This window comes from Salvelinus alpinus, chromosome 2 (assembly GCF_045679555.1).
Source record: "Salvelinus alpinus chromosome 2, SLU_Salpinus.1, whole genome shotgun sequence".
Classification (NCBI taxonomy): domain Eukaryota; kingdom Metazoa; phylum Chordata; class Actinopteri; order Salmoniformes; family Salmonidae; genus Salvelinus; species Salvelinus alpinus.
The window spans coordinates 69931507-69946045 of record NC_092087.1 but is presented as its reverse complement, the minus strand read 5'-3'; the positions used below and the strand labels follow the sequence as shown (position 1 = coordinate 69946045).

Genomic DNA, 14539 nt, shown 5'->3' with positions numbered 1-14539 from the left:
TTCTTAACAGACTTGCCTAGCTTAAATAAAGGTTACACACACACTGACTAAAATGTTATTTTGTTGGCATTTACGCATGTCCCCATTACCAGTAAAACATAATCAAAACCCATTTATTTCACTTACATGCTGTGCTGTTTCGTTGTTCAGTCATTTAATTCTCAACCAGGATTTCTATGGAACGCCGTTTGGGTCTTTGCGTGTCAAATAACACTATTTGACGTATCAAATAAGCTTGTCGAACAATCAGGAGCTGAATATGACCGCACGTCACATAATAATTTAACGCGTTCATACATTTTTTACGTAGTTATTACACAATCACTCGCATTTCAAATGTCACAACGATTCATCGATACGTATGCTTTGATGCTGGTAAAGTTGTCTCGCGCAACTACAGTGCTGGTCATAAAAAAAGCTAGCTCATGTATGCAAAATATGTTCTTCCCCAAAAACATAGCAAAAAGACATATGTTTCAGTAGCTATAGTTAGCTAACTATATAGCTACATGTCATCTAAAATAACCCTACTTTATAAGAAAGTTCTTATTTGATTAATGGTGTCAGACCCATCTATGTGAAGCTAGCAACAATAAGGATTAAACTTGCAAACTATTACAGACTACAAAGGGAAGCACAGCCGCGAGCTGCCCAGTGACACGAGCCTACCAGACGAGCTAAATCACTTCTATGCTTGCTTTGAGCCAAGCATGAGAGCATCAGCTGTTCCCGACGACTGTGTGATCACGCTCTCCGTAGCCGACGTGAGTAAGACCTTTAAACAGGTCGACATACACAAGGCTGCAGGGCCAGACAGATTACCAGGACATGTGCTCTGGGCATGTGCTGACCAACTGGCAGGTGTCTTCACTGACATTTTCAACATGTTCCTGATTGAGTCAAATACCAACATGTTTCAAGCAGACCACCATTGTCCCTGTGCCCAAGAACACAAAGGCAACCTGCCTAAATGACTACAGACCCGTAGCACTCTACATCCATAGCCATGATGTGCTTTGAAAGGTTTGTAATGGCTCACATCAACACCATTATCCCAGAAACCCTAGACCCACTCCAATTTGCATACCGCCCAAACAAATCCACAGATGATGCAATCTATATTGCACTCAACACTGCCCTTTCCCACCTGGACAAAAGGAACACTTATGTGAGAATGCTATTCATTGACTACAGCTCAGTGTTCAACACCATAGTGCCCTCAAAGCTCATCACTAAGCTAAGGATCCTGGGACTAAACAACTCCCTCTGCAACTGGATCCTGGACTTCCTGACGGGCCGCCCCCAGGTGGTGAGGGTAGGTAGCAACACATCTGCCACGCTGATCCTCAACACTGGAACTCCCCAGGGGTACGTGCTCAGTCCCCTCCTGTACTCCCTGTTCACCCACGACTGCATGGCCAGGCACAACTCCAACACCATCAAGTTTGCAGACGACAACAGCGGAAGGCCTGAACACCGACAACGACGAGACAGCCTATAGGGAGGAAGACAGACTTGGCCGGGTGGTGTCAGAATAACAACCTATCCCTCAACGTAACCAAGACTAAGGAGATGATTGTGGACTACAGGAAAAGGAGGACTGAGCATGCCCCCATTCTCGTCGACGGGGCTGTAGTGGAGCAGGTTGAGAGCTTGGAAACTAAAAAGTCTTGGCATGGGTCCTGAGATCCTCAAAAGGTTCGACAGCTGCAACATCGAGAGCATCCTGACAGGTTGCGTCACTGCCTGGTACGGCAACTGCTTGGCCCTCTGACCGCAAGGCACTACAGAGGGTAGTGCGTACGGCCCAGTAAATCACTGGGGCTAAGCTGCCTGCCATTCAGGACCTCTACACCAGGCGGTGTCAGAGGAAGGCCCTAAAAATTGTCAAAGACCCCAGCCATAGACTGTTCTCTCTACTACCGCATGGCAAGCAGTACCGGAGTGCCAAGTCTAGGTCAAAAAGCTTCTCAACAGTTTTTCCCCCAAGCCATACGACTACTGAACAGGTAATCAAATGGTTACCCGGACTATTTGCATTGTGTGATCCCCCGCAACCCCTCTTTATCATAGATGCATAGTCACTAACTTTGAGGAGCATGACGATCAGCTTAACAACCACGTGATGCTGCATGACAATGTGAACATGATTGGGTGACAATCCGCTGACCGAGGAGTTATAGATTCCTCTATTGCCCAATGGGAGTCTTCTCTGGTTTGGTAAGCTAAATAAGCAAGTCTGTTTGGTTACTAAGACAACTACTGTAGCTATCAATTAAACTTACTAGCTACTTCAGCAGATTTCGAACACTTTTCTCCTGGTAATTGTGTCAAATTATAGCCATGACACAAGGGATAACCAACGTGGGGGTTCTACGCATTCTCTGTAAAATAATGCAACTCACTGGGAGGTAAGTTCCACTTCGCTAGCGCGTCGTAGAACATGCCTTCCATGTCGTTCACCATTTTCCAAAGAACACATAGCACCTTGATTATCCCTTATGTAAGTGACAAATTTTTACACAAGATAAGTTGAAAATGGTGGGCGTAGCCTACGAAGCATGACACATTCAATGAGGAAATAGGCTAGGAGTTACAAAATACACCTACAGCATTTAACCACCATAAAATACATTAGGAAGGCATACATCTGTTTTCTAGACATTTGTCTGCAGTATCATACATGAGCATCAAACTGCTGTATACATGCTCACACCTGCAACTGCCAGGGCAGCTTCACAGAACCCCCTGTTATAGTCTAGGCCCAACAAAGCACACTGCAGCACACAGCCATGACAGCTACACTGCAGCACCTGCCCAAGACCAGATTATCAAAAGCATGCACGTCCAGAATGACACACCATTCCCTATATAGTTCACCACTTCTGACCAGAGCCATACGAGCCCAGGTCAAAAGTACTGCATTAAATAGGGAGTCATTTGGGACAGATACACTATAGGCCAAGCCATGTAGCCTACTTACCACGTAGGCCAATTACAGCAGAGGTGAGAGGGATCCATGGATCTTGGCGCCACGGAAATAGAATCTGTGTCATTCCATTTCTATGCTTTGGCCCTTCATGCATCTGGTCTCAATGCCGCACATCATGTGACTTCAAGGACAGTGACTTGTTAAAATATCCTGAACCACTACAGGTGGGAAAGATTACAGAAGTGTTTTAGTATGCAGTTTATTGTTGAAATGATTAACAGTTTCATATGTCAGACAGTTCAATTTATAAAACAGACCATTTGATCTGTCCCTCATGACTATTGATATTATCCTGGTATGCCTCACTGGAAGATGTGTATCATTACCACCAACAGGGAAATCTTTCTGGGCACAGACTACGAGCTAAACATGTGTACCCTTTAAACGACAGTACCCCTCTGCCACTAAAGTTAACTAGCTGGTAAAATCTAGTTTCATTGAATTGTAAATACGTCTACAGCATTGGATTTATTTAAACACAAAAAAAAAGTTGAAGGGACACACCTTCAGTTTTCTAAAAGACACTTGTCTGCAGTATCATACATGAGCATCAAACTGCTGTATACATGCTCACACCTGCAACTGCCAGGGCAGCTTCACAGAACCCCCTGTTATAGTCTAGGTCCAACAAGGCACGCTGCAGCATACAGCCATGACGGCTACACTGCAGCACCTGCCCAAGACCAGATTATTTACACAGTGATTCCCTAATGTCACCCTAGTACCTATATAGTGCACTACTTTGACCAAAGCCCTGGACAAAAGTAGTGCACTAAATGGGGAATAGGGCACCATTGTGAAAAAGCCAGACTATAGCCCAAGCCACATACCCTAAAAAGCAGTGCACTAAGTAGGGAATAGTGTGCAATTTGGGACAAACACAGACTATCGGCCAAGCCATGTAGCCTACTTACCCAGTAGGCCAATTACAGCGGAGGTGAGAGGGACCCATTTCTAACAGAAATCGAATCTGTTAATAATATATTTCTATGCTTTGCCCCTTCATTGTCATCATGCATCTGGTCTCAATAGACGCCCCATCATGTGAGTTCATCAAGGACATCGGACACGATGAGATGCCAACCCACTACAGGTGAGAAACAGAAGATACGTTTTTAGCACAGAGGTTTGCTGATCTGATAAACTTTGGTTTCATATGTGAGACAGTTCAATTTAAGAAGATTTGATTGGTCCCTAATGAGTGTATTGATCTTCTACAAAGTATGCCCTCTACTGGACAACGTTATCACCAACAGGGAAATCTTTGTCACTAGACCACGTCTCAAACTCATTTCTTGGAGGGACGAGTGTCTGCGGGTTTTCGCTCCCTTGTACTTGCGTGATCAATTCAGCTCATTAATTGTTGGAAACTCCAGTCACCTGGTTGTTTAAGTCTTTATTACACAAATTGAAAGGAAATATAAAGGAAGCATACACTCAGCCCTCCATAAAATGAGTTTGACATCCCTGCACTAGACTACTAAACCTGTATACTCTTCTACAGTACCCCTTTCCCACTAAAGTTAGTTGGCGAAAGCCAATCCAGTTTAATTCAATTGTAAATACGTCTACAGGATTATTTGAACACAAAAAGACAGAAGGGACACTTCTGTTATCTAAAGACAAAGTTTGTCTGCAGTATCATACATGAGCATCAAACTGCTGTATACATGCTCACACCTGCAACTGCCAGGGCAGCTTCACAGAACCCCCTGTTATAGTCTAGGTCCAACAAGGCACGCTGCAGCATACAGCCATGACGGCTACACTGCAGCACCTGCCCAAGACCAGATTATCAAAAGCATGCACGTCCAGAATGACACACCATTCCCTATATAGTTCACCACTTCTGACCAGAGCCATACGAGCCCAGGTCAAAAGTACTGCATTAAATAGGGAGTCATTTGGGACAGATACACTATAGGCCAAGCCATGTAGTCTACTTACCACGTAGGCCAATTACAGCAGAGGTGAGAGGGATCCATGGATCTTGGCGCCACGGAAATAGAATCTGTGTCATTCTATTTCTATGCTTTGCCGCTCCATTGCCATCATGTGACTTCAAGGACAGTGACTTGTTAAAATATCCTGAACCACTACAGGTGGGAAAGATTAGAGAAGTGTTTTAGTATGCAGCTTATTGTTGAAATGATAAACATTAGATCCATATGTCAGACAGTTCAATTTATAAAACAGACCATTTGATCTGTCCCTCATGACTATTGATATTATCCTGGTATGCCTCACTGGAAGATGTGTATCATTACCACCAACAGGGAAATCTTTCTGGGCCTAGACTACGAGCTAAACCTGTGTACCCTTTTCACGACAGTACCCCTATGCCACTAAAGTTAACTAGCTGGTCAAATCTAGTTTCATTGAATTGTAAATACGTCTGCAGCATTTTATTTATTTCAACATAAAAGATAGAAGAGACACTTCTGTTATCTAAAGACAAAGTTTGTCTGCAGTATCATACATGAACATCAAACTGCTGTATACATGCTCACACCTGCAACTGCCAGGGCAGCTTCACAGAACCCCCTGTTATAGTCTAGGTCCAACAAGGCACGCTGCAGCATACAGCCATGACGGCTACACTGCAGCACCTGCCCAAGACCAGATTATTTACACAGTGATTCCCTAATGGCACCCTAGTACCTATATAGTGCACTATTTTGACCAAAGCACTGGACAAAAGTAGTGCACTAAGTAGGGAATAGTGTGCCATTTAGGGGGGGAAAAGCCAGACTAAAGGCCAAGCCATGTAGCCTACTTACCCAGTAGGCCAATTACAGCAGAGGTGAGAGGGACCCATGATCTTGGCACCACAGAAATGTGTGTACCTTTGTCAGCATGCATCTCTTGACTTCAAGGACAACCGACTCGTTGAGATATGCTGAACCACTACAGATGGGAAACATAGAAGATTAGTGTTTTAGTAGAGCAGTTTATTGTTGAGATGATAAACATTGGTTTCATATGTTTGAATATTTTCTGTCCCCTGATCTTATCCTAGTACACACACCCTTTACTGGACAACGTGTATCATTACCACCAACAGGGAAATCTTCTTGGCAGTGGAGTACTAGCCAAACCTATACTCTTTTCTATAGTACCCCTTTGCCACTAAATTAGATAGCTGGCTAGTAAAAACGAATCTAGTTTAATTTAATAGTAAATACATTACAGAATTTTAGATTAACACAAAAAAAAAAGAGGGAAGGGACCAACGTATGTTTTCTAAAGACAATGGTTTGTGTACAGTATCATGAGCGTCAAACTGCTGTATACATGCGCACAACTGCAATTGCAAGGCTTCACATAACCCACTGCTATTGTATACCGGTAACTACCAAAATAATGGAAACGCTTGAGTAAATGTATACAACCTATATTGAAAACTTCTACACGTGTGGTTTCTGAATTCATCAAGCAATTAATATCCCGTAATGTTTTGGGTCATGTATAATTATCAAAGTCGCCTACTAATTTTCACTACCATGGCTAGAAGAGATTTGCATCTTTGAAATAAGGGTCTCAAATGAGTATAGGTGGTTTAAAGTGTGTACGTTAGTCACCAGATTATAACACGCTACAGCCTACGGCCATGATGGCTTCACTGCAGGACCTGCCCAAACCCAGATTAGCTACAGAGTACCGTGACTGCCAAATGGCACCCTATTTCCTATGTGCCCTGGTCAAAATAGCGAATACGGTGACATTTAGGCCAGATACATGTTATAAATACAACAGTTACCAGAAACAAGTTCCCGTTTTTTAGAAAATGTAACCCCGTCATCGTCCTAGCTAACGTTAGACTTGTTTGGCCTGGTTGGACGTTTAACAAACGTAGCTAGCTAACGTTAGCTTTTGGCTGGCAGGTTAGCAAGGACACATTTCTTACCATGTTCAATGTGTTTTGGTCATGTCCATCCATTCGAATCATCTCCTTTCCACAATACATAACAAAATGTAAGGTTTTAACAAAAATAAAAATGAGCCCTGCTTTGCTAGCTTCCCGCCTCAGACGAGGATAAAAATACTTATTCTTTGGGATTGTGTTGGCGGATCGCATCCAATTTAAGATACATACACCGCCACCTACTGGATAGTGAGGCCAATCACGACCTACCTATACTGAACAAAAATATAATCGCAACATGTAAAGTGTTGGTCCCATGTTTTATTAACTGAAATAAAAGATCTCAGAAATGTTCCATATGCACCAAAAGCTTATTTCTCTCAAATTGTGTGCACTAATTTGTTTACATCCCAGGTAAGTGAGCATTTCTCCTTTGCCAAGTTAATGCATCCACTTGACAGGTGTGGCATATCAAGAAGCTGAGTAAACAGCACGGTCATTACACAGGTGCACCTTGTGCTGCAGACAATAAAAGGCCAGTCTAGAATGTGCAGTTCTGTCATACAACACAATGCCACAGATGTCTCAAGTTTTGAGGGAGTGTGCAATTGGGATACTGACTGCAGGAATGTCTACAGGAATGTTGACAGAGAATTTAATATGAATAATGTTAGAGAATTTTGCAGTACGTCCAACCGGCCTCATAACTGCAGTTCACATGTAACCACGCCAGCCCAGGAACTCCACATTCGGCTTCTTCACCTGCAGGCTGGATCGTCTGAGACCAGCCACCCGGACAGCTGATGAAACTGAGGAGTATTTCTGTTTGTAATAAAGCCCTTTTGTGGGGGGGAAAAAATCTGATTGGCTGGGCCTGGCTCCCCAGTGGGTGGGCCTATGTCCCCCCAGGCCCGCCCATGGCTGCACCCCTGCCCAGTGATGTGAAATCAATACATTAGGGCCTAATGCATTTATTTAAATTGACTGATTTCCTTATAATCAAATGTTATTGGTCACATACGTGTTTAGCAGATGTTATTGTGGGTGTAGCGAAATGCTTGTGTAACTCTGTTTATATTTTTGTTCAGTATACATTCAATTCTTTGTGATACAGTACTATAACATTTGGGAAAATGAAAAATCACTCTGCCAACTATTAGCTCTCTCTTTAAAATAAAATAATATTATAAAATAACTATTTACCCTATCTAATCCTACTCCAGACTGCCCAAATGTGCCTAATTGCTTTATTAATACATTTTCAAGTTCATAACTGTGCATTCTCCTCAAACAATAGCATGGTATTATTTCACTGTAATAGCTACTGTAAATTGGACAGTGCAGTTAGATTAACAAGAATTTAAGCTTTCTGCCAATATCAGATATGTCTATGTCCTGGGAAATGTTCTTGTTACTTACAGCCTCATGCTGATCGCATTAGCCTACGTTAGCTCAACCATCCCGCAGGGGACCCACCGATCCTGTAGAGGTTTTAATTAATATCTTATGACACAACATACACGTAGTATTACTTTCTTAGCTACAGTATACATATCTCACTGGCATATTACATAATTTAGGATGTAGCATACACTATCATTTTGGACTCACATTGCTGTGCTCGGCTCACTTTAACAGGAAGGTGGAGCGGCGGTCCTCCAAGTTAACATATGTTTTGAGCACGGCACAAATCATACTTCATTGACAGCATGGCCAATGTTGAATGTTTATTATTTGAACTCGTAAAATAGCCCCTTAATCCCAGATTTGGGACCACACAGCCACTGTCACTGATTCTTTCCAAACCGCTCGTTGAATTTGCGATTTCTAACTTGTTGTGTAGTGTTTATGTCCAATAGCCGATGAGCTCCGATACGTTTTATCTATAATTTCTCTTCGTTATTTCTCTTCATATGACAAGGATTAAAAAGGATTTGCAAGTAGATTGTCGACTTGATTCATGATGATGACCGCTAGCTAAGATTTTGAAAGTATGATGTTGACATGATCAGTCCAATCAAAGCTACTGTACATATAACGTGATTTGATGTCATTTTATCTGTGGCCACTGACCTTGAGCCTTCTTGGATGAGCACTTCTATGGCAGCAGCCGAAGGACTAGAATTTTCAATGTCTCCTCTTACACTTGGCAGTGACGTAAAGTCACCATGAGTGACAGAACACTGAGCCAATCATGGCGCAACGCTCCATATTTTCTGCTGGTTTTGCCACCACCACAGAAAACACTGAGCTAGGCTGAAACACCTGCATTTTGGAGCTGGTTTACTAGAGAAAACAAAAAAGAGACCATGTTTGTATGTGGCTTTATTAACTCAATGATATATATTCTTTTTTACATTGTTTGCAAACTGATGTGACACGTGTTAATGCCAAAATAACATGCAAAACAGGCAAGCCCTCCCCAAAAAATCATGACAGGTCTCCACTGTCTGTAATATGTTTCTTGACTGTCACCCCACATTCCTGTAATATGTTTCCTGACTGCCAATACGTTTCCTGAATGCCCCCCCCCACACACATTCCTGCACTACAAATGCTGACCCAGTACATCCTGTCATTGGATCTTTTGAACCATCTGTGTAAATGGCCACAAAATCCTGATACACAGTATCCAGACATCTATTATACAAATCAGATGGACCAACACCCTCCCTATCTTTCTGTAGTCTCTACAACACTTCTAGATCAAATACTTCCGAACTCTGGTGCGTTTACACCCTTACTTCGGTTCGTTTGAACTGGTGTGAACATTCTCTATCTGCACCCGGGGGCGCAGTCCGGACCAAACACAGCGAGCATTTGATGAAATATTTCGTTCGTTTGTAACAAACAGTCGATATCTGATTCGAAATATAGCTAAAAACTAGGCTGTGTGTGAAAACGCCAAGGCAGGGATCATCAACTAGATTCAACAGCATACCCAATTGTTTCTTTAGCGGATGATCAGGGTACCGGAACATAATTACAGATTTGTAGGCTGCAAATTGACCGTAAGAAGCACAAACAAATATAATATGTGACTAAAACATAATAATTTAAAACCTTGCTTACATTTGTATATAGTCACGTGTCTCTGTTATGCGTTGGGGAACCGTGCTCTAAGGGCTCTGTTCAATCTGTAAAGCTGAAGCGTTACAGATTCGGTGATAGAAATGTAGCCTAAAGGCAATTTCCGATTGAGCCGATATATGCAGCGTTTACCGTGAATGCAGTGTTTTAACATTGCATTTAAATTTCAATCACGCTGTAAAGTTGGACTTCCGCGATGCGTGTTGAATATACCCCCAAAATGAATTGCCACTCATGCAGTATAAAGCATTCGTTAACGCACACCCCAAAATGTTGGAGAGGTGCTGACTAACGGAATACTAAACTTGTGTAAAACATTCATAAAGATACTCTCACAACTGGATACACGCTAAATATGGTCCCAATAAATTAATGGATTAACACCAACCCTGAAGAATTGTATGGTAAAAGTCTACTTTAAAGCCTTTGCACAATGGCTTTCGTTATTGAAATGTCAAATAGAGGCAACATCATATCATGAAATGCTTTATTCATCTCATCACATCAATATGCAGAAATTCCTCAGATTACTTCACAAGCAATACAGCATTCATCATCAGATGTCCCTATTCATAAAAAGAGACATCATGAAAAAAACTAAACTTCAATCATTTGTAAAGCAAGTTGCCAATCTATTAAACTATGTGAAGCACACTAGCAGTCCCTCTATCTGGGTGAACACTGCTGCTGGGGGGGGGCCTAGGTACAGTTCTAGGATCAGCTTCCCCCCCCTCAATCCTAATCTTAACCATTAGTGGGGGAAATGCAAAACTAACCGAACATTGAACATTGCCCGTTTTTCACACTCCTGCTCAGTGGGTTGGTCAGTGCTGAGTGGCGCAGGTGACAAGTGAAGGTCTGTCCGGAGCTCCAGCGTGTCGAAGGCAGACTCAGGAGGCTGCTCAGGGTGTACGTGCCGTCAGCCTGGCGCTGAGACTCGCCCTTCTGGATCTCAGCACCCGTCAGAGAGCCACCGTCATCAGACCAGGACAGAGAGGCACCGTCAGGGTGGAAGCCCTGCGCCAGGCACACCAGGGTGGTCTTGTCCCCAGAGAGAGGGGCCTGGGCTGGGGCCATCAGGACCAGAGAAGGGGGTGATGGAGGACGGGCTGACGGGAGGACACAAAAGATACAGACTGTAACAGTGAGATGGATCAAGATACTTTCTCATTGAAAAAAATAAGAATGGAATTTAACTTAAAGTACACTGTAACTGTTTGAAATTCAGTCAAAATTAAAACAATTCATTATTTATCTTTGAACATAGATTTAATATCCTAGTGTTAAACTTTAAGTCTATTTATATTTTCCAGAATATCACTAATAATCCTGAAACAAAAAAATACATGTTTTCCTCTTTCTCATAAGATAATTTGTGTACTTGACTTAATTAGGTTTATTTGAAAGGAACTATTCACATTGATCAAGATCTCTGTTAACCAGATGGAAAATTGTCATCTGTAGTCCCTGCTACCATAAATTAAGTAAATGAATGTGCAGTATGATTTTTATTAATATGTTACCTCAACAATTATTAGTATTCATTATTATTGACAATGTATATTTTGGGTTATATATGAATCAACACATACTGAAGAATTTAAAATATATTCTAACCATTACATACAGTACAACTTAATAAAAGGTACAAATACAGATTTGTTGATTTAAGAAAGCACATCACATGATTATATTTACAAAGGATTTTACTCACCAATGATGACTGCAGTTCCTTGTCCAAACGTGGCCCACAGTGATACATCTTCATTCAAAAACATCTGTGTTGATGACTGCTCTTCATTGTCAAGCCTCCATTCATCAAGATGTAGAAATCCATGAAAAATTCAGCAAAGGACTTAATTCATTCATTTTATAGTGAAGTGTTCTCCAATGCAATCCCCCTTTAGACACGATGGCATTCAGTGACCTGTGCACATTTAATTATTTTCCAATCCGAAGCCCTGTTGGGTTTTTGTACGAGCAGTCTATTGAACTGTATCATTGTGGTACATCGCCACAATTATTACCAACGCAAGCACAGATATACACTGCCTCATCCTCTGCCGTGATTCCATTAATGTGCAGATACTCAGTAGATCCAGATTCAGAATATGTGAACCTGCCTGGAAGCCCAGTTGCTCTATTGGTGTCAGCAAGCAAAAAACGTGGGCCACCTCCAGCCTTCTGTTGGTACCATGAAATCCAGGTCTGAATGCCAACAACACAGGAGACTTTCACATTATCTCTCAGGTTCACAGAGAGGGACTTTTCCTGGGTCAGTACCAGAGCTTCCATACCTGCAGAAATGTAGAAACATTTTGTTGTGGATAAAATACATCAGGATCCTACAATATAAGCCCATTGTGCCTCCTAGTGATTGCAGAGTATATCAATGGATCTGGTATTAATACTTCTGGAAGTAATAATCTCCATATTTACAATATAATCTATAGTCAGTGATTTCATTATACTGTAGTCAGTGTTAAATCAGTCTTACCAGACAGAGTGAGTAGCAGGGCTGTAATAGAAGCAGTAGAAAGGAACATGGTGATCTCTTCTGTTGGAAGCAGAGGTGATATCAGAGAAAGATGTCTTCACACACTTCTGTCTTCACTTCAATGCAGCTCTGAAACTCCCAACGCCTCCTATAAAGAGCAGCTTACTGTACTGAAACCGTCAGCCAGCCCCACTCCCCCTTCCAAAACCAGCCACCCATAAACACACACTTCCTCTACCATTTGCATAGTCAATGAACAGTTTAGCAATTATATTTTTTTTGTAGCTTTTGAGTTCAATAACAACTCTATGATTACTCATTATGAAAAAGGGGTATGAACACAAATAACTTTTGATTAAATTGTGATATCATTAAAAGGCTTTGAATGTCCTCTCATAGGTACAACAGGCCCTAACACAGTGGCATGTAGTTTTTGGACAAAAATGAATTTCTGGGTCTCGGGAGAATATATCCACTAGGTATGGCTTTGTGTCTTCTTTTCCTCTCAGAAGCATCTTCTGTCTGTCTGGTATCTATTTAAGCAATAAGGCACGAGGGGGTATATATACCAAAATACCACAGCTTTCTTGCTTCAGGTTCTGAGCAACAGACAGTTAGATTTGGGTGTCATTTTAGGCGAAAATTGAAAAAAAGGGTCCTTAAGAGGATATACAGTGGGGAGAACAAGTATTTGATACACTGCCGATTTTGCAGGTTTTCCTACTTACAAAGCATATAGAGGTCTGTAATTTTTATCATAGGTACACTTCAACTGTGAGAGACGGAATCTAAAACAAAAATCCAGAACATCACATTGTATGATTTTTAAGTAATGAATTTGCATTTTATTGCATGACATAAGTATTTGATACATCAGAAAAGCAGAACTTAATATTTGGTACAGAAACCTTTGTTTGCAATTACAGAGATCATACGTTTCCTGTAGTTCTTGACCAGGTTTGCACACACTGCAGCAGGGATTTTGGCCCACTCCTCTATACAGACCTTCTCCAGATCCTTCAGGTTTTGGGGCTGTCGCTGGGCAATACGGACTTTCAGCTCCCTCCAAAGATTTTCTATTGGGTTCAGGTCTGGAGACTGGCTAGGCCACTCCAGGACCTTGAGATGCTTCTTACGGAGCCACTCCTTAGTTGCCCTGGCTGTGTGTTTCGGGTTGTTGTCATGCTGGAAGACCCAGCCACGACCCATCTTCAATGCTCTTACTGAGGGAAGGAGGTTGTTGGCCAAGATCTCGCGATACATGGCCCCATCCATCCTCCCCTCAATATGGTGCAGTCGTCCTGTCCCCTTTGCAGAAAAGCATCCCCAAAGAATGATGTTTCCACCTCCATGCTTCACGGTTGGGATGGTGTTCTTGGGGTTGTACTCATTCTTCTTCTTCCTCCAAACACGGCGAGTGGAGTTTAGACCAAAAAGCTCTATTTTTGTCTCATCAGACCACATGACCTTCTCCCATTCCTCCTCTGGATCATCCAGATGGTCATTGGCAAACTTCAGACGGGCCTGGACATGCGCTGGCTTGAGCAGGGGGACCTTGCGTGCGCTGCAGGATTTTAATCCATGACGGCGTAGTGTGTTACTAATGAATTTCTTTGAGACTGTGGTCCCAGCTCTCTTCAGGTCATTGACCAGGTCCTGCCGTGTAGTTCTGGGCTCATCCCTCACCTTACTCATGATCAATGATGCCCCACGAGGTGAGATCTTGCATGGAGCCCCAGACCGAGGGTGATTGACCGTCATCTTGAACTTCTTCCATTTTCTAATAATTGCGCCAACAGTTGTTGCCTTCTCACCAAGCTGCTTGCCTATTGTCCTGTAGCCCATCCCAGCCTTGTGCAGGTCTACAATTTTATCCCTGATGTCCTTACACAGCTCTCTGGTCTTGGCCATTGTGGAGAGGTTGGAGTCTGTTTGATTGAGTGTGTGGACAGGTGTCTTTTATACAGGTAACGAGTTCAAACAGGTGCAGTTAATACAGGTAATGAGTGGAGAACAGGAGGGCTTCTTAAAGAAAAACTAACAGGTCTGTGAGAGCCGGAATTCTTACTGGTTGGTAGGTGATCAAATACTTATG

General features: G+C 42.3%; 2 protein-coding genes across 6 annotated transcripts in view; both read right to left on the bottom strand.

Annotated features, from left to right (window-relative positions):
* The window catches only part of LOC139567568 (SEC14-like protein 1), a 63075-nt gene extending 55972 nt beyond the window's left edge, over nucleotides 1–7103 (bottom strand). For 2 of the 5 annotated variants that reach the window (XM_071388923.1, XM_071388925.1), the window contains exons 1-5: nucleotides 6900–7097; nucleotides 5773–5899; nucleotides 4940–5088; nucleotides 3907–4079; nucleotides 2984–3150 (exon numbers count right to left, since the gene is read on the bottom strand). The gene's annotated coding sequence lies outside the window, so the exon portion shown is untranslated. Of the gene's footprint in view, nucleotides 1–2983; nucleotides 3151–3906; nucleotides 4080–4939; nucleotides 5089–5772; nucleotides 5900–6899 lie in introns of all 5 variants that reach the window. The other 3 variants (XM_071388922.1, XM_071388924.1, XM_071388926.1) reach the window with 3 other exon arrangements.
* A 3314-nt stretch (nucleotides 7104–10417) lies between these two features.
* Nucleotides 10418–12599, bottom strand: LOC139567569 (immunoglobulin lambda-1 light chain-like). Its single transcript, XM_071388927.1, has 4 exons — nucleotides 12445–12599; nucleotides 11960–12244; nucleotides 11662–11700; nucleotides 10418–11056 (listed from the first exon to the last, which is right to left on the bottom strand). The coding sequence occupies exons 1-4, from the start codon at nucleotides 12491–12493 to the stop codon at nucleotides 10719–10721; spliced, it is 711 nt and encodes a 236-aa protein (XP_071245028.1). The 5' UTR covers nucleotides 12494–12599; the 3' UTR covers nucleotides 10418–10718.
* Nucleotides 12600–14539: the final 1940 nt, after the last annotated feature.

What these genes read in the sequence shown, in the direction of transcription:
- LOC139567569 (XM_071388927.1), bottom strand. Translation starts at nt 12,493, where the DNA reads ATGTTCCTTTCTACTGCTTCTATTACAGCCCTGCTACTCACTCTGTCT. An exon ending in CGTTGGTAATAATTGTGGCG is followed by an intron (nt 11,701 to 11,959) that starts ATGTACCACAAT and finishes AAGATGTATCAC; the next exon opens with TGTGGGCCACGTTTGGACAA. An exon ending in AGGAACTGCAGTCATCATTG is followed by an intron (nt 11,057 to 11,661) that starts GTGAGTAAAATC and finishes TCCTCCCGTCAG; the next exon opens with CCCGTCCTCCATCACCCCCT.